This window comes from Mercenaria mercenaria, chromosome 8 (genome assembly GCF_021730395.1).
Source record: "Mercenaria mercenaria strain notata chromosome 8, MADL_Memer_1, whole genome shotgun sequence".
Taxonomy (NCBI): Eukaryota; Metazoa; Mollusca; class Bivalvia; order Venerida; family Veneridae; genus Mercenaria; species Mercenaria mercenaria.
In genome coordinates, this window is record NC_069368.1 from 52,927,164 (window position 1) to 52,952,938 (window position 25,775).

General features: G+C 34.2%; 2 protein-coding genes across 2 annotated transcripts in view; one reads left to right on the top strand and one right to left on the bottom strand.

Moving 5' to 3' along the window:
- Positions 1-314: 314 nt before the first annotated feature.
- Positions 315-6,396, bottom strand: LOC123565734 (uncharacterized). Its single transcript, XM_045359530.2, has 5 exons — positions 6,346-6,396; positions 3,574-3,660; positions 1,570-1,783; positions 1,025-1,059; positions 315-447 (listed from the first exon to the last, which is right to left on the bottom strand). Exons 2-5 carry the CDS (start codon positions 3,658-3,660, stop codon positions 385-387), a joined length of 399 nt encoding a protein of 132 aa, XP_045215465.1. The 5' UTR covers positions 6,346-6,396; the 3' UTR covers positions 315-384.
- A 16,464-nt stretch (positions 6,397-22,860) lies between these two features.
- LOC123566327 (calpain-2 catalytic subunit-like) overlaps positions 22,861-25,775 on the top strand; it is a 36,505-nt gene continuing 33,590 nt past the window's right edge. The window contains exon 1 of the mRNA XM_045360303.2: positions 22,861-23,437. Within this exon, the coding sequence (XP_045216238.1) occupies positions 23,264-23,437 (174 nt within the window). The 5' untranslated portion in view covers positions 22,861-23,263. The remainder of the gene's footprint in view (positions 23,438-25,775) is intronic.

A 25,775-nucleotide genomic window follows, 5' to 3' on the forward strand; every position in this document is an offset into this window, starting at 1 on the left:
CTTGCCCTTCACCATTGTGGGTTCAAACCCTCGCTTTAAGGTGTAAATTATTTCATGCGAGCAAGCCATTCACTGAAGATCGGTTGTTCTACCAAGGTGCGGTTTTCCTCGACCATTAAAAGTTTGGAAAGTCCCGATAAGACATAAATTGTGTCGTTGTTACCTTAACCCCAACAGAAATTGTAGTGTTAACAAACTTCGCTGAAAATATATTAAAGAGGTAAGGCGAAACAGTTGACGTCTGCTTTATCAAGTTATGTCTATACCGTCTTTACCGCAGCAGTGTCAAATACAATGAAATTCGGAGCCTCTCATTAATACATTTATATATTTATTTCTAAGAAATTTACAGCTAACTGTAAAATTAGTTCTGCAAAGAACGTTTCATCGTAGTATGTCCGCCAGTGTGTTCTGTATGCCATCCATCGTCTGCTCGAGCTTCATCATCTAGAGGAAAGACAAAAAAAATAAGTTTATGCTTTAAACATCGTGTCATAAAAAATGTATTCATTGGCAGAAGATGTCGTTTAACTTACACAACTGTACATAAAAGTAATACATGTATATGAAAAGACATTAACACAGCTCATCTGAGTCGTTTCTGCGAGCCTGTTATTTAATGAACCATCCCATAACTGGAATCATACCATACGCGTCTCGTACTATTTTTAATTCAAGTTTTATATCTTTGAATAGACATCTAATGCAGTGTGTATTTCAGTAATATTTTAAACGTGAATAACCGCGGGTAAGAAGCGGCGGATAAGTACTGACTGACTTATCAAACAAGAAATTCTGGAGAGGTGAATGATATAAAGCAATCTGGATTCCAAATTTGTAGAGGTGATTGGTATGAAATCATTATGAAAAGTGAATGGTTTGAACTCAATCTTGATTCCGGTTTTGGAAACATGATTGTGGCAATGTTAAAATTGATTCCAATTTTGGAAAAGTATTTGGGACGAAATAAGTCTTGGCTCTCTTTCAAGATGCTGAACAAATATAATAAATGAAACTATTTTACCTTTCGACCTAAGTTTATTATAGCAGCACTGTGACCTGGAAGAGAATTGTACATACATTGTATTTTGAAATAGCATATGGGAGATACACTCATAATTATTCGAAAGCTCAAGGAAATGAAATGGTCCCCCTGGTTCAATATTTTTATGAACCGATACCTTTCCTTTAGTGATTTCATGACTGAATCTATATTCACTCCTTAAATGCATATTTTGTAGAGCACTTAACCTGGACAGAGCAGATACTTTGAATGATAATCAACGAGATTTTCTAAAATTACTATGTATTGGTTACCGTAGTATCTAGATATAGGATAGAGTTGCATTCAACACTTTACTTCAGCAACGCTGTGAATTTCCCAATGTGACGAATTATACCGTCGTTAGATGATATTGTACAAGCATTCAAGAAATAACATCGTGTCATACATGAAACTTGTGAAGATACAAGTGTCGTAAAGCTGAAACTGGATAACAATACAGATTTGTAAACGTATAAAGAGTGGGTTAAAATCCCCAAAATTACTAAATGTGGCGAAGAGACTACCTTTTAGCAATTGAATGTCATTATGCATTTTGACGTTGTCCTCTGCTAGTGTATTAAGCACGGTTTTCACAGTCTTAGTGTCAAGTTCAAGTTTGGTCAGTTCCTGTTTAATAGCTTCAGTCATGGCAGACTGCCGGCTCTCCATCATGTGCTCTTTCGCTTCCATGTCGTTTACTTTTTGCTCTATAGCGCGTATTTGACCAAATGACCCAAACTGTAAAATTCACATACACAATGTATTGCTATCTCTATTTCTTATTTTAATTGAATTGACAGCATGGTTAAAACAACCATCTATTTGTTTTTATCAAAAATTAGAATGTTTTCAAAATTTACAGAATTCTGGTGAGGAAAATGTTATATGTTTCAAAGAGAATTTTTCTCGCAAGACGATCATTTCGGATTCGGTTAACAGTACGCTTATGCATAAAATCGGGCAGGCATACTTGAGAATAAAGTCTGAAAGTTCCTTTTGAAGCATTGAATACAACCAATCAAAATAATAGCAGACTTGGTTTCATTGAGTCTGTTCATGAGGAAGCAAATATATAAACACAGTAGTTTCTAAAGAAGGTCTTTCAGACAACTTTGAAACAATTATCTGTAAAAATATCTTAAGTAAATATCAAAGACGTATTAAATCAGAAAATGAATTTTGACTTGTATAAAGGTAAAAGCTGTTTTTCATGAACCTTTAAGTAATTTCTACAGGTTTATTGAGAACCCGCTATAGCGCTTATACAAATTTCAAGTCTAGATTTACAAGAGACCTCAATGATTTCACAACAAAACACCTGAAGAAGGTTCATATGAATCTCTAATAAACTTTCAACCGTACCATTCCCAGCTGTATATTAAAACATGGATAAAGATCCAATAGACATGGCCGCCTAAAACCACAGCCATACAGAAGCGTATACATGGATGTAGAGACGAAAAGCACCAACTCAAAAATATTCAGAGTGAAATATCTAGACCACGGGGACCAGTAGGAGTTAATGGCCGACAAATAGGATGCTTTCAGTTGACAAAACCAGTAGAAAATCATATGTCTCCTAGGCTTTATTTATCATTGCCGCATTTTTGTGCATATTTGACGAGCCAAATAGTTCAGGATATGACGCAAATCACGTTGAGAAATAGTTTTGGTTTTTAGGCGGAAAATTCCAATCCAAACAGAAGCACACGAGTGAATTGACCGAACTCTTCAATTTAAAGTGCTGGATCTTTGTTACGTTGGGCAACTTTGAAGCGTTGAAACTATTTCGAGTACCGCCTGCCTATGTAACTGGTTTCATTTGGGCGGCAGAGTTCATACACCTTTGAGAAGTACTTGAAATCTCTAATTAGGCACGTTGAGCTTAACAACACGTTCACTAATTAAACATGCAATTATCATAATACTATGTAATGAATTTCGAGGACGTTCTTATCAACAAAGCAAACTAGCAAATCCTATATTCAAACAAGTTTAGTGTTGCTGACTTTTCCACTAATTTTAGAAATTGCATATTAGGAAACAAAATACCTCAAGAACATGATCTTCCCAAAAAGAAGCGTGTGTCAGGAGATGATAATACTTAAGACTAATAATGATCTGGTTTGCCTTGTTCAAATGCCTTTTTTAACAAAATGTTTGACAAAAAGGAATAAATAATTGCTTTAAAATGACATTTTCTAAAAAAGGGCCATTTCACATTGAACCATATTTCAATGTTACATCTTATTTCTTGTTTTTGTCGAACACGTTTTATGCTGTTATGTTAACAATCACAATTTATGGCAACACTGAATATTAATTTCGACGATATACAATCGATGTGTTTGCAGGAACATTTAAAATTAAAATCATAAATAGAGATGAATCAGAGAAATACTTGATATGCACAAACTTATCTGTTAAGATAACTAGTTGTAAAATGACTTTATCGGAAACTGGTGCTCTACAAACTGTTTGACGAATGATCTTACTTTAACAAAATGTACCATACTTTCGGAACTTACCTGGCTTGGCTCGTAACGACCGCTTGGATCAAAAGGTGCTCCAGCACACGCAGCTACCATACAGAGAATAACAATCTTTCCAAACATCTTCAATAGAAACAAGAAGTATCTTTAAAAACAATACACGGCCGTATTAGCCAATGTTCACTTTAAAGTATGAAACGTGTATGCACTCTGCACTTTAACATGCGATCGGGTATTTATAAAGCAAAACAAACTGTAGTTTTTAAAGTAAAATCTTCATGTGCTTTATGTAGAACATATTTTACCGAATGCCTATTTTTCATTATGATTATATAAATCAAAATCTAGGAAATTTTTACACAAAATAAGACTAAATAGGAGGGGATCAAAAGTGGGTGACAAAATTACCAATTTGAAATCGTCAAGGGATACGAATGACCAAAATGGGGACGTGTTGACTGGAGACAAGTTGACTAGTGGCGAGTTGACTGCAAATCGTTTACGGGAGATCACTCCGTATCAGAGTGGCAAAGGTGGCAAGTTTGTAGTTGAATTCGATACCGAGGGGATTTAGGTTTATAATGAAAGCTATTTTCATAGGAGTCTTGCAACGGATTATACTGTCTAACACTACAGCTCGGAGCATCCGCACATCCTTTAAGAAAATATTATCTATTCCATTCGAAAACCTTTGGAATTTGTCATCCGCCAATCAAAATGCCCAGTTTTATTCAGCTGTTAAATGACCTTCACCCCAGATATTTACAGGAAGTAAAGGTGAACACGGCGTCAAATCAGTGAATCCAGTATCAGCCCATGCTTTTTCAGCATTCCATTAAGTTTATTTGGTAAAGTTATACTTTTCAAAATCTGTTGAAATAGAATATTGATATAATTGGTGCCCTTGACAGCAAATTTATTTACATAACATGTTTTTATAAAAAGTACAATGGCTGTGATGGAGGTTGATGTTTCAAACGACTTAAAGGTGTAACGTTCTTTTGAAGTGAAGGCATAGCAAGCATTACACAAGGGTTTTACATATTTACTTGCATTGCAGACGACAGATAACGCATTCAAGCTCAGTAATTCTAATTACATATGTCACAACATCTTGCTTAACTTTTAATTAATGTAACCCGTTGGAAAAGTGAAAATATGGAATGAATTAAAGTTTATCTAGTTACTATCTGACTTTATTATGGATCGGAATGTTTAAAGCACGCACTGAGGCGTTCATATTAACATTTTCATTATATATAAACTAACTTTCTGCCTCAAATATAGCATGTATTTCACTAACGGATACAAAACCCTGTTTTCAAATCCAATCGAATACAGACAAATGACGTAATATAGTGGCGTCTCGCTGTTCAATGAGTCAAAATTTTCACCATTTCAAATGAGTTTTCAATCTTACGTATGTCAAATAGTACTCAATTTTGACTGGTACGTATAATGTAAGAGAAGTTATTTTTAAGCGTCTAGCGGGATCGTGGACTGACAAAGTCCGCTCGAGCCAAATACAACATGGCAGATCAAGGCACTGTGGTAGTAACCCTGTTTTATTAGCATGGTAATTATATATCCACAATTTATTCCTTAAAGATATATTCTTGTTGAGAAACACCTTTACAGTTTATAAAAAGTAACATCTTAGCATTATGAAATGCTTTATAAACCAATATTTTAATACCGAATAATTTAAAAATGGAAATGCAAACATAAAAGACAAACAGGAAAAGCCGCATTTCAAGAACACAGCTGCCCATCAAGGAAAAAATAACAAGAAAAAGCAAAACTCTCTAACCTTACAGTAATGTTTTTAAGGATAAAATGCAAACAATTAACATTTGGAAGAAAGTGTAAATAAAATATATTTTTTCATGGTTAAAACTGACTAGGATAGTTACTATATATTTTTGGCGCAAATCTATGATCATGTGAATATTTTATTACTGAATGGTGGATAATACCACAATCAGTTAGCTACAGCGATAGGATGATAATTTGATAACTAAACTGGCCATAGTAGGGTCGAAGAAATGATAAATGTTATTCAAAAATTTCTGCAGCGTTTAGCTTCATTTGCTATCATACTCTTGTTTTGTATATATTATTCATTTTTTTGTACATTAGTCACAAATATTATCCAAAACATCTTTATGAAGTGGCAGGTATCTAAAAAAAAATGCTTTTTCACAAGGCAAATAACTTCCCAAGGCTTTTCGCCGTTTTCTGACGTAAAACGTATTAAATAAAGAAAAGTTATTCTTGTAAGGTATGGGAAATATGAAAAATGCTACCTGGAATAAATTGCTAGCTTATATTTTGTTCAAAAATAGAAAACAACTTGTACAAAAGAGAATTAATTACTTTCCTTAAACGTACCTGAATATATATGACAACGGCGGTAAATTTGAAAGTGGATATGAAAAAAAAGCAGTTCTTGAAAGCTAAAAAAATTGAAACAAATATTAAATAATATTTCTTTGTGTAAAAAAATAGCATAGGTCCTTTAATAAATTAAATATTTTCTATAAATGTATTTCAATTATAAGAAAAATAAAACAAAATTCCGATTAAAATCTGTATGACAATCAAAACTCTATTAGCGTTTTCTTTCTGAAAGAAAAAAAAACTTTCCTTAAAGAAAAGATAAAACCACAATGTATACAAATTAGTAATTACCTTGTAATCGTCCTACTTGGAGCTTCTGGAGAGTGAAAAAATAAAGTACTACGCACTTGATTATCTTATTTAGTAATGAATGAAAGCTACTTTGATAAAGGTAAATAAATGTGTTACCGCTAAATGACTTCTGACACTACAAGCCTCTGATAAGATGTTCGCTCGGCAACATTCCTTTCATTTGAGGTACTCGGATTATTAAACAAATAAACACTGTCGTATTAAGACGGATGGTCTGGCGGCCACATTCCCCATTAAGCTAAAATTAATTGATACTGTGTTGGTCAGTCATACATTTCGGCATGTTAGTTACGTGTACAGATATGTACATCAATGAAGGTTGATAATATTTAATACGCAAATGACAAATGAACGTACTTGATTAACAAAACATAAATGACGTATACATACATGAAAGGCATTTAGAAGAAATTTTATAGGCACTATTTAAAGTAGCTGAAAAGACCACACTTAACGAAACTTTTACGCCTCCCCATTATCTTCGCCAATATTTTTCATGTTACGAAAGACGAATCTTGAAGTTGTTGACATTTTTAGAAAACTATTATGTAAATAACATATTAAAATTTCAACAAAGCTGGAGTGATGCTGAAATATCATCTAATTTATTCTACTGCCTTAGTCCAATTTTAGAAATGTCATAAAACTATACGAAACATTCTAGAATTTGGAAATAATCGAATTCTTACAAGCAGGAAAATCATGACAAGAAAACTTCTTTATCCTGTCATATCTTTGGAACAATTTTAAATTTGCTTTGATATTTGATCATATACATTTTGTATTAGTAAAAGTCACAATGTATTACTCAGTATATACTTTAGCTCGTTTAAAAAAAACTTCATCTGTGTTTCTTTAATATGTGAATTTTATAGATTCTATTTAAAAAGGATACATGTCCTAAAGTAAATAAAATAATATCTTTGCACTTTATGATTTGTTGAATTTTATTACGTTATCAACAACATATTGTTATAAATGTTTGAAAAAAAAGATAGATGTATTATTAGAACTATGTAAGATATTGCTAAAGATATCAAGGGGGTGAATGTGTGTGTGGGGGGGGGGGGGGGGGGGGGCGGGCATCATTGGATCTTTATTTTCTACCATTCAAATATATTAAGTTTGGTTTCATACAGAACTGCAGAATTTACTTCTGTTCATTATATAAATGAATGAACGTATACCACAGAAACCTCTTTCCTAGTGAAAAAAAATAAGATCCGAAGCTTATCTGGGAGATATGATTTAAGGTGTTCGTACCATATTCACTTCGAACAATGAAATATTCACAAAGGTTTCATTTAAGCACCGGAAGTAGAGACACCAAACAGTCGGTCACTAACAATTACGCTTTTGAACGGAAAGAAAATTGAAAACTCTAGCTGTTGAATATATTTTTTTTTTAATATATATGAATATTATCTTCAATGTTCAACCGTTGACAAACCTCGTGAATATTCATACTTTGACAATTAAAGGTTGCACTATGATTTCGTCGCTGACTCGTTTTTCGTACACAATACTTTCTAAATAATATAGGTACATGTATTTTAAAGGCATTTATTTTCAAGTGTTTATCTATGTTTATAAAGCTTTAGATCCCTACGGACGATTAATTATTGTGTAAAATAAATGATTGCTTGAATCGGGTCTAAATTACCTGAGATGACAGAAGTCAAATGGAACGAACACGCTCATCCATCTATCTAGATTAAGTTCAATTTTGTGCAAAAACGTTAACGGTTATTAGACACATTTCTTCCCACCATTGTGTTCGTCTGGTCACATGCTTAAAAATGTACACTTGTTTTAGGCCAGTATTTTAATAATAAAAGGGACAGGTCGCGCTAGGTATGCAATACGGACCATTTTGTCTTTAAAATTTAGTGGCCCGGAACTTAAATTTTACTCGTTTTATCATAAAAAATACAACGGAATTGGCAGGCTGAAAATTTCGCAATATGAAGTGCTAGGTATATGCAATATATTCCCTCTACTCTCCTCCGACAATTCTCAAAACTTTTTTTAATTATTCTTTCTAGTTGTGGAACTTAAAAGTATTTTACGTGCATGTTATCAGATATACGCGTGAGGTCATGTTATCAGATACACGCGTGATATTATTTTTTATCACTTGTACATTTTCTCAAGCTAATTAAAGTCCTCAATAAATGTGTATGATAGCTGTGAAATGATTATGTTGCGTAGATTGAAACTTACGCCAGAAATTAAGTAACTTTTAATGGAAAAGTTTGCTTATAAGTTAACTAACAAATGGCACAAACTGTTTAAACATTTACGGAAATGGGACACGGATTTGTTTCGAAAGATAACAGTCATAGACGTTTATACACTTCTGTGTGATCACAGACAAATATAACCCACCACAAAAAAAACTGTCACCTATGCAGAATGGGTATCTATATTATACCTACTTTTTAAATGTTTAAAAGACAATATGAAAGAAAAAGTATACACTTAATAAATAGTCTTTCGGCCTTCAGTCAACAGCAAAACTATTTGCCCGAAGTCGGACCTCGGGCAAACGGTTTTGACAGTTGACTGACTGACAACCTATTCTTATTAAATGACTTGTCGGTCAATAGTCATATCCATTGCCCGCGGCGAGAAAGATTAAGGGCCAAAAGGTTTGACAATTGACCAACCAGCCGTTCAGTATTTTTTACAATAACACCAGGACTAAATTTTCAAGATTTCGAGAAAAAACATATGTGTGTTTCCAGTCTCCTTAAAAAATTAGGTAGGTAGGATTTTTTTTTTTGTATCGAAGTACAGAACATTGAATAAAATTCTCAATTTATAACTAACGCAATATGGTGTAGACACCGAGGGAGAATTCCTTACAGAAAAAGTAAACTTGTTGTGTGCAAAATCCTATAGAATTATCTGAAATTAAAGACAATTTGATACTTGGAACATGTTAAACGGTGTTATATATTTTCGGGTCTCCTGGGACCTTTGTTGAATTTCTTTACAAATATAATATCCTGATATCAAGAGGATTTTTCTAGGGGATCTCGGGTTTTTTTAAGTTCTAAACCGTTTAAAGTTTTTACCCATCTAGAAGAAGAAATATAGGCATAGCCACTAATAAAATGAAGCAAAATGTACATAATTCTTTTTATACAGTTACATACTCTTGTATAATATTATTACAGAGCAAATAAATTATGGTGTCTTGTATTATGCGCGTCTTAGTGTTTTGGTGACTGTTTTAGTGACTTAGTGTTTTGATTTTTTTTCAAGTTTTTAAATATAGATTGCAACAATCAAAAAGCAGAACTGGCAAGCCATTCGGTCCCCTGCAGACAACAACCCAGTTAAAGCAGAGAATCCAAAATTACAGTAAAGCTGCTGTATTTTATTCTGTTCTTGGAAAGTGCTGATGTCTAACCAGTTCTTACACAAATATCCATGAATCAAAGGCAAAGCAAACTCTCTTCTCTGGTAGAATTTGATCCAGTGTCCCCCGGATCTTAGAGTCCGCTGCTCTGCCACTACTACATGAGACCAGGGAGTCCAACATGTGGGTGACATCATACAAGTCATGTGAAAATAATGTTCACCCAAAAATAATTTGATGACACAACAAATTTTAATTATATTGATACATATTGTATTAGAAAACAATGCAAAACTTTATGTGCCGGGACAGACTTCTGGAAAGTCATTGGTCCTGACCGGAATTTTTGCCCTAGATCAGACGATTTCTGGGCAACTGCCGGACCGTATGTACGAAGCTTTGTGAAAGAAATACTTTATTTAAAGATGGAATACGAATCCAGTCATACCATGTCAATCATTCAGGATACAATTCCAATTGTATCTGATAAATGCCTCACTACTGACACATTCTTCTCACATATTTTAGTGTTTACATTTATTAGAAGTACCTCTTCTTAGGAAACCAAAAAAAAGGGTCGACTTTCTGACCGGAAAGTTTTCGTTTGGACATTTTTTTTTTGGCTTTGTCGGTCCGTATGACCGGTAGATTTTTTCAACTTTTTAGAAGTCTGCGGGATCGGTTTTCACATGCGTCAGGCTTTTGGATGCACTGATATACAAATCTTCTTGCGTATAAAGACAAAAATATTTTACATCAAGATTCACAACGAATATCTACAGCAAAAACATGACCGTGCAGGGACACTGCCATTTAAATCCCTGTATAATTACCGTTGCAGTATCGTAACGTACATGATCCGTGTATAATAACCGTTACCGTACTGTACCTTTCTCTACGACTGCTGTAGCGCTTGTCGGTGTGTGCCACCATAGAAACAAATTTTGATTTTTTTTCAAAACCAATCAGGTCGGGGAGAAATGGTTCAGGTCAGTCGTGAGACTGGAAACACACCTTTTTTTTCCTTACTGTGACAGGATGTAGAAACAAATACGCAAATGCGCAGACAAGCGCCGAGTTACAAAAAATGCTTCTTTAAAACATTGTTTTTACATTCTCTTCTTCACTTCTGTATTATTTTTGCACTTCATATAGGCGTATATTCCATGTTTTATAGAACTTACTATTTATTTACAAACTAAAAATAAAGACACTGCGTATTCTTTTTGAAACCTCTGTCAATTATAATAACATCTAAATGATCTTTACATGTTTAAAAAAAAAATCCAAAGTCCTTTCGCATTTTGAACGGCATTGATATCAAAGAAGCCGAGGAATGCGTTCATTTAAAGGATGTACAAAAGACCTGAGATTAAACTATATTTTATAGTAATCTTTTTCTGCTTTTTTCATTTCCTTCTGTTTACCAACTCGGTTTGATCAGGAAACTAGGGTGATGTCGTATAGTTAAAAGTTAGAGGCTATCGTCTCCCGCCTCGCTACATGATCATTTAAACTATGTCGGTATACTATCAAAATATTTGTCTATGTGTGTGAAAAAGAGCGATAGATAGCTATTTCACTTTGATGCACACACATTATTTAGACTTCGTTATTTCGATTAAACATTCCAATGGGAAAACCAATTACATGCACTTTGGCTAACAAAGGTATGTTAAAACAAAAGTAAATTTTGATGTGGGTTGTTTGGTGTAGAACAGCAACAACAAAAACGAGGGGCTTTTTTCAAGTGCACTATAACACGGTACAGGAGATATTTTCATGTACCTTAGACAGCTTCTTATTATTAGAAAGTATATAAGAAATACTTTCTTAAAATGGTCAACTGATAAAACAAATCTGACCATAGAGCAGGTAGTTACAAAGAGAGATTAGCGTTACCCACAATACCAAAAACGTTTAACCGTGTTTTTACAATAGACCCTGTTGGGGGAACCGTGACCCGGTTTTTGAAACATGATTTGTTTTTTCCAAATTTTATTAGGCTGACCTTTCATACGTTGAAGTAGGTATAGTCCCCGGTTACTGCAGATATAAGGACATACAATATTTAATTACAGGTGGTTCCCACAGGCAGAGAATACTGTATAGAATGTGGTTCATTTTCTGTGGATTTTAGGGTTTCATCCTCAGTAGAAAGCCTTGGTTATAACTGATAACTTGTAGGACATTTTATTCTCTTTAGTGATATTACGCAGTCGTAAGAAAGATTTCCTTTTACTGTTCAGAAATTTCAAAGACCTTTCCAAAACTACGTAGGTTTATTTTATTAGCGGGATAGGAATATTAAAAAGTGGCAGACTCACTTTGACTCTTAAAACCATGTAATGTGACCAAGATTTAAATAATTTGTTATCTTGTCACTTCTGACAATTCAAAATAAATAACAAATGCTGATTATATATGGGTTAAGGCCGTGACTTTATGATTATAACGCTATTAGAGAAATTTTGTAGGATGTCATTGCATATTGTATGAAATATAAGTATCATGAAAATAATAAGTACTAGTCAATGAACGCTAGGCAAGTCCGGTAACAGAAAATCCAAGGATAAATGCACCACGAATTTTCAACATAATGATACTATCTTAATGGGAACAAGAAATATCTTTAAAAAAAAGATGGTCGTCGAATTGACAAAACGTTTATGAGATTTTCATATCATTTATTTTATTCTGTCATCTATAATAATTACAACAATGGTGTGGAAGACAATTCTCTACCTAGAAAACCTTAATCGATCGGGTAATCACACCCTTATTAATGTTATACGAAGACCGTATTTAGCTTTTTCTATAATTTCATACATGTTGGTATTTGAATAGGTTTTTGTTATATTTATTAAACTTATTTATCTTTTTTTTTTAGATTTATCAACATTTTTCTAAATATACTGAGCGAAACGTAGCTTTAAAGCTATAAACATCGTCATTAATAACAAACGCTTCGTCGCTTCGTCTGTCATTTCACTCAACGTTGCACAATCAGCAGAGTGAAAAGAGAAAACACCCTCGTCCAATTAGGCAGTGTTGCAAAAACCTTTCATTTTGATAAATTATCTATAATGCGTTATCAAGTAGTCTGATTTTCAACTTCATTCACGTAGCATGGGTCAGTCCAGGTCACGAATTCGTTCTTAGAGGGCGTTCGCCGAAAAAAGATATGATACACTTTTATATCTAGAGATCAACATAGAAAGTGCGCATGGATTTTTGTGATACATCCTTTGTGTCAAAAGCCATTTAAAGGTGTGTCGAAAGTTTTAGAATTATATTGTTAAGCTTTCTAAATTTGAGAATGATGAGGTTTCACAATGAGATAAAAAAGTGCACTTTTTTCAAATAACTTGGCATGAATGTGTACCACAGTAAGACGACGTGTCGCGCGCAAGACCCAGGTCCGTAGCTCAAAGGTCAAGGTCACACTTAGACATTAAAGGATAGTGCATTGATGGTCGTGTCCGCTCCATATCTTTGTCATCGATGAATGGATTTTCAAATAACTTGGCATGAATGTATACCACAGTAAGACGACGTGTCACGCGCAAGACCCAGGTCCGTAGCTCAAAGGTCAAGATCACACTTAGACGTTAAAGGTCATTTTTCATGATAGTGCATTGAAGGGCGTGTCCGGTCCATATCTTTGTCATTCATGCATGGATTTTAAAATAACTACGCATGAATGTGTGACACAATAAGACGACGTGTCGCGCGAAAGACCCAGCTCCGTAGGTCAAAGGTCCTAAACTCTAACATCGGCCATAACTACTCATTCAAAGTGCCATCGGGGGCATATGTCATCCTATGGAGACAGCTCTTGTTATTAATGTAATAGAGGTATACTAGACCCAGATTTCATATTTGAAACATAAATTCATCACGTTTATATGTATGAACAGTAATATGCATTAGGTTAGGAATAGTACACGCTGTAAACATGTGTGGCTGAAGACAGTAAAAAGTGTACACTGTACTACCATTAAAAAAACTGGAAGTCTTTTAAACAATCAACTAATTCTGAATGACATTTAATTTTGAATGTAGCTCTACATATGCAACTGATTTATATATTTAGTAAAGTTAAATATATTTGTTGAGGATTTTTTACATTTTAAGTAAATATCTAAATATGAAATATTTTAGTGAAAGATAGCCATTTGATATCCTTAATCTTTTCTATAAAACTACGTTTTACCTTTAGCACAATGAAATCAATTCACGTTAACATAGATAAGCGACGGAAGATACAGGTTGTGTTAAATATCAAATGGTCATACATCAGGATGTGTATCCCAATATAAACAATCAAATATGTTTGAAACACCTAACACAGGGAATATTTACAACCAAATTGTAAAATTAAACATTGTGCGTTTAAACATATGTTATTATAACAAACCACTATTGCATTACAGTTTTTGCGTGCAATTATAAAAGGCATGTATTTCTGAACGAAGGTCAAAGGCACACTACTGGTCCACAGCTCCATTTCTGAATAAAGCATAAATTATGTAGTATTTGGTAGCAATATGGCATGAGTCTTGTATCAGAATTCTGCCATTTGGCGTTTCAGTATTTGCCAGAAAACTTTTTTGTCTTACCAGAAATTATTGCTCCTAGGATTTTCTTCGCTTGTTTTTTTTATAATCTACAAAGTAATTTTGTCGATAACTTAATTGTGAAAATCATTTGAGCCATTGTCATTACTTCCATTCAAAATAAAAATGCATTCATCTTAGCATATTTTTGTATTACCTTATCTTGAAGTTAGTATTCACACTGAAAGTCTGTTCTTCTCCCTCGGTTATTAGCTCACCTGAGCCAAAGGCTCACGGTGAGCTTTTGTGATCGCTCAATGTCCGTCGTCCTTCGTCAGTCGTCCGTCCGTCTACATTTTCTAAAAAAATCTTCTTCTTGAAAACCACATGGCAGAATTACACCAAACTTCACAAGAATGATCCTTGGGTGGCCCCCTTTCAAAATTGTTCAAAGAATTGAGTTGCCATGGCAACCAAAAGGAAAAACTTTTAAAATCTTCTTGTCCAAAACCGCATGGCATGGAGCCTTAAAATTTGGCATGTGACATTATCTAATGGTCCTCTATGAAGATTATTCAAATTGTGCCCCTGGGATGAAAAGAGGCCCCGCCATGGGGATCCCAAGTTTTACATAGACTTGTACAGGAAAAAACTTTGAAAATCTTCTTGTCTGAAACCGCAAGACCCATGCCTTTTATATTTGGTATGAAGCATTGCCTTGTGGTCCTCTACCATGATTGTTTAAATTATGCCCCTGGGATAAAAAGAGGCCCTGCCCCGGGGGGTCTCAGTTTTAACATAGACTTATATAGGAAAAAACTTTTAAAATCTTCTTGCCTGAAACTGCAAGGCCTAGGCTTTTGATATTTGGTAATGTTTTATTGCCTTGTGGTCCTCTACCAAAATTGTTCAAATTATGCCCCTGGGGTGAAAAGAGGCCCTGCCCTGGGCGTCCCAAATTTAACATAGACTTATATAGGGAAAAAAATCTTCTTTTCTGAAAGTTCAAGGCCTAGGCCTTTGATATTTGGTATGTAGCATTGCCTAGTGGATTTTTAAGAAGATTGTTCAAATAATGCCCCTGGGGTGAAAAGAAGCCCCGCCCTGGGGTTCATTTGTTATATGAGTTATATAGGAATAAATACTTAAATATCATCAGATCATATTTCCTAGACTGTTTAATTATAATTACCTGATGACTCCATTGGATGACATGTACAGTTTTGCACACCAATCCTATAACTGACTTTCAGTGACCGTGAATGAGACCTACTGACCTACTTTCTAATATTTTAGCGTCAGTTTGTCATTTGAAACATGTGGCTCATATTACTCAGGTGAGCGATTCAGGGTCATCATGATCCTCTTGTTTTTATATTAGGACAGATAGTAATGGAACTAAGCATTAATGTACATTCTAACACCTTAAAGATTGTCTTTTATATCAACAAACAAGGATTTTACCGTGTATTGTCTTGTCGATTAGAACACGTTTCGCAAAATGACCTACTTTTGACTATTCCGCCTGAAAAAGGAATCCAGATTAGTATCCCTTCCTGGTGTAATTCGAACGTGTTAGAATGGATATAGATTTTAGTTTTGCTTGCTTTGTTGGCAAATAAAAGACGGGTTTTAGTTCAGATGCGTAGTAATCTAATCACGAAGGCCGAAGACACGTCTGAACGAAAAACACGTGTTTTATTTGCCAAAAAAGCACGCAAAACTAAAATCTATTTCCATTCTAACACATTCGAATTACACCAGGAAGGGAAACTAATCTGGAATAAAATGCGGTTTTAAATACGAGAGAGTAAACCGGAATAGCCAAATGTAGGTCATTTTGCGAAACGTGTTCTAATCGACAAAACAATACACGGTAAAATTCTTCTTTGTTTATATAATTATTAAAAAAAATCTTAAAACTGTTAGAACAGCAAACAATGCACGCAAAACTGAAGTTTATTCCCAAGTTAAACACTAAAGACGTCGCAGCAGAGTTAAAAAGTATAAATGTGCAATTATCTAAGTTATGACCAACTGAATGCTTACTATTTATAAATCTAAGTTTCAAACTTTAAATGATGACGAATTTGGACACTAATAAAACTCTAGTTCTGAACAAATTACTATCAAAATTAATTTATATGTTCATAGCTAGCCGTTTATTATCTCGTACCGAAGAGGGTTTCCTATACAATGGCTCTCTGAGCTTTTAGGCAGGTAACCCGAACAAGAAAAGTTACCCGAATTTTCGGAAATAGAGAACGTCAATGCCAATTTGATATCCAGCATGCTAAAATCTCTCACATGTACATAATGCCATAGGTGTAGATATTTACGCCGAAGCTTGTAAAAACTTCTATCATCAACTGGCCCTTGGTCTTTAACCCTTACCCTGCTAAATTTCTATAATGAACTTGTCCATGTTTCAATTTGGACAGAACCATTAACTGTTAAAAGGGGTGTTCGCTGAAAATTTACTGACTGAACAGCGAACAGTGCAGACCATGATCAGACTGCACGGATGTGCAGGCTGATCTTGGTCTGCACTGGTCGCAAAGGCTGAATCACTTGCCGCCAGCAGGCTAAGGGTTAAATACTGTACCTTTAGTCACGAATTTTGAACGAGGTATTTAAAAGTAAAATAACCTTTATGACAGAGAGTACTATTTAAGTTAAACCTGAAAATAGATCCCCTGGAAGCAAAGAACGTTTGACTGAGATTCTGTGACAAACCGTGGCAATAGAATGTGTTTATCCCTCATGCCCACCGACATTGCGAAATTCTTTTATGCAGCTTCACAGAATGGACTCATCAAAGAAGTCGCTAAACCATTAAATATCTGTTTTATTTTTATTTTTTAAATACTGTTAGGTTCGTATGTACAACATGAAGAGTTTTATGTTCATTGTATAGAGGAAAACATGTTCAAAGGGAAATTGCAATGTAAGTAATATTTTGTTATTTTTTACTTGTTTATTCCCCTTTTACATAATTCTTTCTCTACTGTTTGCGAATGTCTTGTACAGTATTAATGAAATTACATCATTTTTACTTTATTCGAAGCGGGTGAGACATACATTTTACTCAATATTTTACGTTTTTGATGAAAGGGGTATGGGCACCGTTGACATATTATAGTAGAAGTTTTAATTCTTGGGTTTTGTTCAACATCAACGTGAAAAGTCAGGCTATGTCTTTCATGTAAATAACATTCCTGCGCACTGATAAGAAATAAATCAATGGTTTCAATATCAAACGTCACAAAAGTAATATGTAAAAATGTTAGGTCACTGACAGTCTGTCGATCAATACCAAGATAAATACTACGGCAGCAGTAATAGTATTACCTACTTGAGCAAGGTTGCCGTGATGAAAAAAAAACACTACATCATATGAAGTATTGAAAAACAGTCATTCCTAGAATGCTTTTAAGCCGATTTGCAATAATTACCCGCCACCACCCACTCGACAAAAGTGGCAGCCAATATCAAATGATATGCGAAAAACCGAGAAAAATTAGAAAACAAAAATATGTTTGCAGAATCGTTAACACACTTGGTCATTGCATAGGCCTAAATAATTATGGCGATTAACGAATTTATTTCATTTCAAACATACAAGAACACATTTAACACAATTAATCCAATGTCTTGGTGTGGTATTGTTTTCATTTCAAGTTAAAATTAAGTGTCTACATATGCATTTCATTGTCAAATATCTACATTAAACTATCTCAGTTTCACCCTAGACGTAGTTAAAACTATTAAAGTACTATTCAAAGGTTAAAACTTGGTTCAAAAAGTACGTAGGGAAAACTAGTTCAAAGCTTAAGAACATGCGACATGACTAGACGAAATTTGAAAGGTAGAGTATTTCATCCAATTATATGGTTGATGAAGAACATGTATGTTGTTTGCTTACCGGAAGCAAACCAGATGTCTTTATTTCATTTCGGTGGGCATTGGTTCAACAAACCGGATTTGAGGTGGAAAGAAAAATATTCATTAGACTCATAGTGAGTTCGGATGGCAATAAATCTTTCAACAATGGTTAATGTGTAAAGAATAGTTACAGACATGTAATGTCATAAAGGCAGTGTCCGCAGCTCATACAGCAAATATTGTGTATTCATAAAAGGGCTGTAGCTTATTGCGAATGGCATAATGTCCTGTTCTAAATTCGTTCCTTTATTTATATGTAAGCGCAATAGCTTAGTTCCAATTCTTCATAAAATTTGAAAAATCTAGACAGACCGGACAAAAGTACCAAACTTTGCACGGAGGTAGTTTGGACCAATATAAGACTTTTGGCTGTAAGGGCCAAGGTCACAGCTCTTTGGAATTCTATTTTTAGAACATTCAAAATGGCCGCCATTGAAACAGATAGCTATTTTAGTAAAAGTTAGTTTTTATCTTATTCTTGATACATATTTATGTGTAAACTGATTCATACCTACTCTTAGAGTTGAAGTGATACATTTGCAGGAAGTGATGTCAATTTTCACGTCTGTCTGTCTGTAAATCCGTCTGTCTGTACGTTAAAAATGCCGTTTATAAACAGTATACTTGTGGTTATAACTATAAGATGAGCCCCGTAATGTGCAGCTTGACTTTAATTATGTATTGGTGCAGCTGAAAAAAAGTGTTTGACCAACTTTTTGGTGAAGCATGTTATTATTTGTTCCGTCCGTCTGTCCGTCCGTCCGTCGCAAAATTCATATATCTCAGAACAGCTGTTTTGGCTAAATCTGAAGGTTTTTTTAAGAGTTTTGAAATTATCTTTTACTATAAATTGTTAAATGCCTATTGCTTTTTGTAATATTGAAGTGACTGTTCCTGAAATACCCTGTTAAAAATGCCAAAAAAAAAAGGAAAATGTTTTGAAACGATTTGTTTTAACTGCTTAAATGGCTATTATGGTTTCGTTTATTATGTGACTGCCGCATGTGCTGTTATGAACATAAAATATTTTAATAACTTGTTAAATTTTATTTGTGATACTTTATTAATGACATATTTTTCAAAGGTATTTATAGTATGATTCACAAAGTATAAAGTAATACTGAGTCCATTCTTTTTTATTACCTCCCTTTTATGTAAAAGGATAAATACATGTGCAGTACTGAAAGAAGTGCATTTCCAATCACGTAATTATGCATATTCTCTTTGTTTTTGAGAGTTGTTGTATCGGATTTTAACATTATGGAATTTTAACACAGTGCGTGACAAAATATCCTACTGAAAAGTACTTTAGGCATGTTGAACAAGTGTTAAAGATGGTTTAGGGAAACATTTTCTTAATCTCTATTCAAAATCATGTTTGATACATATACCTATTTGTTAATGTCTTGTATAGAGAGCACCATTTGCTACATGTACCTATATTATCTATAACAAATGGGTTATCTTATGGCAACGTTTTTAATGCATTCTAGGGGTTATTTAAAGGTTAGAGAGTTCGGTGTAAGGTCATTTCATAGAATTATTAACTGCAAATTGCTTTATTAATCAATGTAATGATGATTATTGTATAACAGCTTATGTATTGTACCTGTTGAGAAAGAATGCTATGCTTATAAATGAATTATGTATAGATCAATCATTAATTTAAGTAGACCTATATCTGAAGTAAATTAGCTAATTGCCCGAACAATGCCATTTTAAGCCAGTGTGATGAAAACATACTAAATTAACATTGAAGATAAAGGGAAAATAATTTCTCCCATTTCTTTTATTGCTGATGCAGATAGTGTATGCTGCTTTCAATCTATTAAGACATGTTGTCGTCGTTTAAGAAGGAATTGAGGTTATTAATCTAAGTGGGACATTTCTAAGTATTTAAAAGGCAAGATATGTATGCTGCAATCAAGGCTTTGATTGTTTCATTATGCTTTACAATTTTGTTGCATAGTATTTCCATTTATTCATAAGGAATATGTCATAAAGGTGCATATACTTCTGATGATATAATTTGTAGTGAAATGGCATAATTATTTGGGAGCTTTTAGTGATAAATGTCAGCATTCTATATCTATCTTTATCTTCTTTTGGCTTTTAATCACCATTCAGAAGAGAATGTCTAAATAAAAGAAGAGGCTTTTTAAAATAAAAAATAAATCATTATATTCACAAAATTCATGTGCATACATCTAGTCCATCTCTTTTCTATATGAATATCTATAGCTTTTTAGTTTATACTAATTTATCTTTAAGCTCAATTGTGATGAAAGCTAGAAGCTTATCTGAACCACACTCGAATCCTTTTCCTGGAAAATCGAGTACTGGTGTCATTTGAGAAGGCTTGGTTATGATCCATGTCGGTATCAAACTCTGGGTTGAGCAGCCGACACATTAAACTCTAGACAACCGCTTCCCTTACCTATAGTTTCTTAACGAGTGACTTATCCCAACAAAAATGTTCTAGTACCAGAAGGCTCTGGCGTGACCGGGATAAACATGAAAAGTATCAAACCAGAAGACGTCGGTTTGATGATTTGAACAGGAAAAATGTCCTGTGTGGTCAAAGCTTTCAGTTGCAAGTAAGGTTAAATTTGTTTGAGGTAACTATTTGTTCATGCAAAAGAAGAAGTAAGGGGTGCATATAAATCATGTAAACACCTCTAAATGATAAATTACAACAATAATCCAGTAAATAAAGACATAATCATTAAAGAAACGTTTTAACTTTCCATTACAATAAAGCTTTTCAAGATACATGCATATAGATATGATCAAATATTGATACTTAGCTATATCAAAATAAAACTATTTGAATATAGAGATTTTATGTAAATATATGTAATATGTGTTCTATTATGGAAATTACAAAGCTTATAACAAAGCTTATTTAGTCGCCGTATGACCTAGAGTTGTGTGAATGCGATGCTAAAACTACCAAAAACAAAAGAGCAAACCTTATTATTAGATACATGTATATGATGCAAAAGAACCATAAATGAAAATGAACTATGTCTCCCAATATAGCTTTATTTCAATAGAAGGATGAATGAAACTGGCATCTGCATGTCATCTGAGGCCCTAGCGGACATGAAATGCTGCCTTTATATCATTTGGTCTACAATGTTCAACAGTAATATAAATGTGATGTTGCGTTCCACATGAGGTCTCATTATGACTACAAATACAGAGTGGACACGATTTTGCGATAGACAGACAGACAGACAGACAGAAAGACAGACGGACGAACAAAACAAAATGGAACATATCTTCTACAAAAATTTAGTCGTTACACATATTTATCACTTCTAGATCAATCGAGATCAAACAGCGCGTCACAGGGCTTATGATGCATACACGTAAAGGCGTATGGTTTTAAAAAAGATGACATTTTTAACGTACGTACGGACGAATATACAGACTTACCGTTATATAGCATGACCTAACTTTATGCAAATATATCACTTGACCCTAACAGTAAATATGAATTAGTTTACACATAAATATGTATCAAGAATAAGATAAAATTTAACTTTTACTAAAATAGCTATTTGTTTTAATTTCGAATGTTCTAAAAATAGAATTCCAAAGAGCTGTGACCTTGGCCCTTACAGCCAAAAGTCTTATAGTGCCCCAAGCTAATGTTGTGACCTTTGCCCTTACTGCCAAAAGTCTTATATTGTCCCAAGCTACCGTGGTCTCGGTATGACTAAAATACAGAGCGGACACGATTTTGTGACAGACAGACAAACAGACAGACGAACGAAACAAAATGGAACATATCTTCTACAAAAAAATTAGTCTTTACACATATTTATCACCTCTAGATCAATCGTGATCAAGCAGCACATTATAGGGCTCATGGTGTATGTTTGTAAAATCTTACGGTTTAAAAAAAAAAAAAATTAACGTACGTACGGACGAACGTACGGACAGGCCGTTATGTGGCATGACCTAACTTTATAAAAATGCATCACTTGACCCTTAGAGTAAGTATGAATCAGTTTACACACAGTTTACACACAAATATGTATCAAGAATAAGATAAAAACTAACTTTTACTAAAATAGCTATTTGTTTAAATGGCGGCCATTTTGAATGTTCTAAAAATAGAATTCCAAAGAGCTGTGACCTTGGCCCTTACAGCCAAAAGTCTTATATTGTCCCAAGCTATCGTTTTACAAAATTTGGTACTTTTGTCCAACCTGTCTAGATCTTTCGAAATTGGCACTCTACTACAATAGATGATCACATGCTAAGTTTAAACCGAGTTCCAACAGATGTTAGTCTTAGGAATCTGTCACAAAATATTTCAGTCCACCGTCAAACTAACAAAAATAGAAAAACGACACCTTCTTTAAATATACTCACGAAAAATGTCCAACAGTGAGTGCTACAAAGTAAATTATATGTTCCGTGATCTAGGTATAACAGATGATTATTATTTGTTTCGTGATCTAAGTATAACAGATGTTGACATTCACGCATGCACGTATGCACGCACGTACGCACGCACACACACACAAATGGACGTAAGATTGTAATTTGCAATATTTATGTACGAAATACCTGCTATCACGTAGAAAACGTGCTAGCAGGTATTTAATGATTGAGCTTTTATGTTCACGTAAATTAACTACAGCATTTCTAACAGAGTCAATATTTGAATCCGATAGCATTCACAGAAAGCAACGCACATCGATCTTAGGCTTCCGTATATTGATAAAATATCTGTCCACGTGATCGTATCGTATTGATAAATTTCATTAAGACACGGAGTATTTTACGTGTACTCATTTAGCAATTACGGTAATTATGGCTTCAGGTGAAAGGATGTTGGATTTTTCCGATCGGCTTTCAGTTGTTTGTTTTTAGATAATTTTTGTTTGTGTGTTTATATACTATTTCATACACATGTAGCGAAGTACATAACGTTAGCTATTACGTATGTGACATTTTAGCGCAGTAATGACATTTAAAATGAGTGCGTTTGGAATTAAAAACAGTGGCATATGAAAATTAAAATCTAGCAATATGGTTATACGACTTTTATTTGAGATAGTTGTTCGGTTCAAACAAACAACTATGAAAATATTTGGAGGATTGATTTGTACCAGATACAACTGATATGGGTTGTTCGGCATCTGTAGATGAGTCCACAAAGGTTATACATGCATGGGCTATTCCAAGATCGGTGAATAAGAGGCGACATTGGCCAACACCTGACAAAGTTATTTCAAGGTTGACACCAAGGAGTTGGACAAATATTAATTTGTCAGCGATTGGAGGAGGCGGAGCTAGTGTAAGTGGACTTTATACACTGAAGAAATAATAGTTAATAAGAAAAATGTTACTGAGTACTCAGAAAAACTGGAATGTATCACTTATTTAAACAAAACTTTTGAGTTTCTGTTATATCAAATATTTCCAATTAAAACTCTTTTCGAAGTTATACAACTATTATAAACTCTTTACAATTTAAGTTCTTAAAATGAATAACCTTTGGTACTAGATTCATTTCTTAGTAAGCCATTTTAAGATGAAAAAAACTGTTGTAATGATAATAATTATGATAATAATAACGATGAAAATAGTTACCACTGTAGTATGTTTGCGTGTTTATTGAATTGAAATACCATACACATGGTTATTCATACGGTAATTTTGAAAATAGAGGAGCACCACGGGAGTTCCCCAATGCTATTTATCCTGCCTGTCTCGAATCGACTACCTCTCTACAAGCCAGCTGAACTCCTTTCCCGGATAAATTACTTCGACCTGTGCGCCTGGAACCCGTAGCTGTGAGGGCAGACACGAAGGGTGGCATACTCGGTTACCCGGCTTAGTAATATTTTTTAACGGAAGCCTAAAATATGAAAAAAAAAGCACTAAAAAGTCAACAGTTAGTAAAAAAAAAAGTCCTAAAGGGGGAACTTTGTAGGAACAGTGTCATCTGCTTCTTAATGGGTACATTTGTATACTGTTTACTGGCCTTTGATTTTGTAATCACTTTTTGAACCGTTCTTTCTATCGTTATTCCATATCTGAATTTTTATTATCTTATGTCTTTAAAAAGTTGCTCGATCCGTTCGCAGTTATGATATATTTGCCACGTTTTATGAAAAGAAAATCTGTTAAAGTTATCAAACGGATAAACTACATATTGCCATAGCAACAAGTAATGTTTTGATTTAGCAATAAAAGAATGTACACACTTATCATCATACAAGATTGACAACGATTAAAATACCAACAGATATTTCAGTTTAACGCAGTATCTGCAGATTTTTAAATAACTGTGGTCCATTTAAAGACGCTTATACTTCTTTATTAACAGTCCAGTAATTATAGCAGGTCACATTATTAGCAGTCAGATCAATTCCTTAACATTTTCAGAGTACATGTATTTACAACCGCAAGGTGAGTTACAAACATTGTTTTTGCATGTAATACACACTTTTAATGAGTTTTTATCTTCTCTTTTATGACACACACATACATATTTAAACCCGTACATATACAAAATTAGTAATGGCATCCAGAAGGTTTTCGAATGAGTTTCTTTGACCGGTGTTTAAGAAGGTATCATCATTCGCAAAAAGTGTTTGCTTATATTCCTTACCATTGATCGTCGCACCTTTAACAGAACTATCAGGGTTGATATAATCTACTAAGAATGAAGTACATATGAGCCGCGCCATGAGAAAACCAACATAGTGGGTGTGCGACCAGCATGGATCCAGACCAGCCTGCGCATCCGCGCAGTCTGGTCAGGCTCCATGCTGTTCGCTTTTAAAGCCTATTGGAATTGGAGAAACTGTTAGCGAACAGCATGGAGCCTGACCAGACTGCGCGGATGCGCAGGCTGGTCTGGATCCATGCTGGTCGCAAAGCCACTATGTTGGTTTTCTCATGGCACGGCTCAATTATTATGAAAAACACAGATGATAATGGGCAGCCTTGTCTAAATCAGTTGGGTTTAAATTAGACCTACGTCATAAAATAAATCTCTGTTCGGCTCATTACCCTGAATGTTCGTTTCGCAAATTATTTCGCTCATTAGCAAGATTTTGCTTGAGTGCTAAAAAAATCAGAAGCTTTTTTATTGGTCAAAAACTTTACTTTCTTTCCAAAATTTGTATCCTAATACTTCGGAATCTGTTATACAACAGTATATGGAGCGTTTCCGTTTATTTTCAATTCCGATTTTATGCCTGGACCTTCAAATGTCACCGTGACTTGAAAACTGACTGGTCTGCAAATTAATTTAATAAAATGTAGTATATCCACTAATATTTTCATTCTTTTTTTTTTTTTTTGGGGGGGGGGGGGGGGGGGGGGGGGGGGGTTACGGCGCACCAACACAGTATAGGTTATATGGCGCCAAACAGGACTACAAATTTTGATTCCACATCTCATTTACATTGAAACAAAAACATGAGGTATGGAATCAAAATTTGTTTACCTGCTGGAATCACAGAGTTACAGCAAAACCAAGTGTAAAGACCCTATTAGTCACCTCCTACGATCATGCAAGGGTAAGACAGTGGTTCCAATTCTTTTCATACACAGATCGTCCCAGAACCACATATTTTCATTCATATATGAACACTAATTACAAACGGTGTGAAACAAGTAAG

Bases quoted from the DNA above. Each gene is read 5' to 3' on its own strand.
- LOC123565734 (XM_045359530.2), bottom strand. From the start codon at position 3,660: ATGTTTGGAAAGATTGTTATTCTCTGTATGGTAGCTGCGTGTGCTGGA. The intron at 1,784-3,573 runs GTAAGTTCCGAA...TGAATTTTACAG, and splicing joins GTCGTTACGAGCCAAGCCAG to TTTGGGTCATTTGGTCAAAT. The intron at 1,060-1,569 runs GTAGTCTCTTCG...ATTCTCTTCCAG, and splicing joins TGACATTCAATTGCTAAAAG to GTCACAGTGCTGCTATAATA.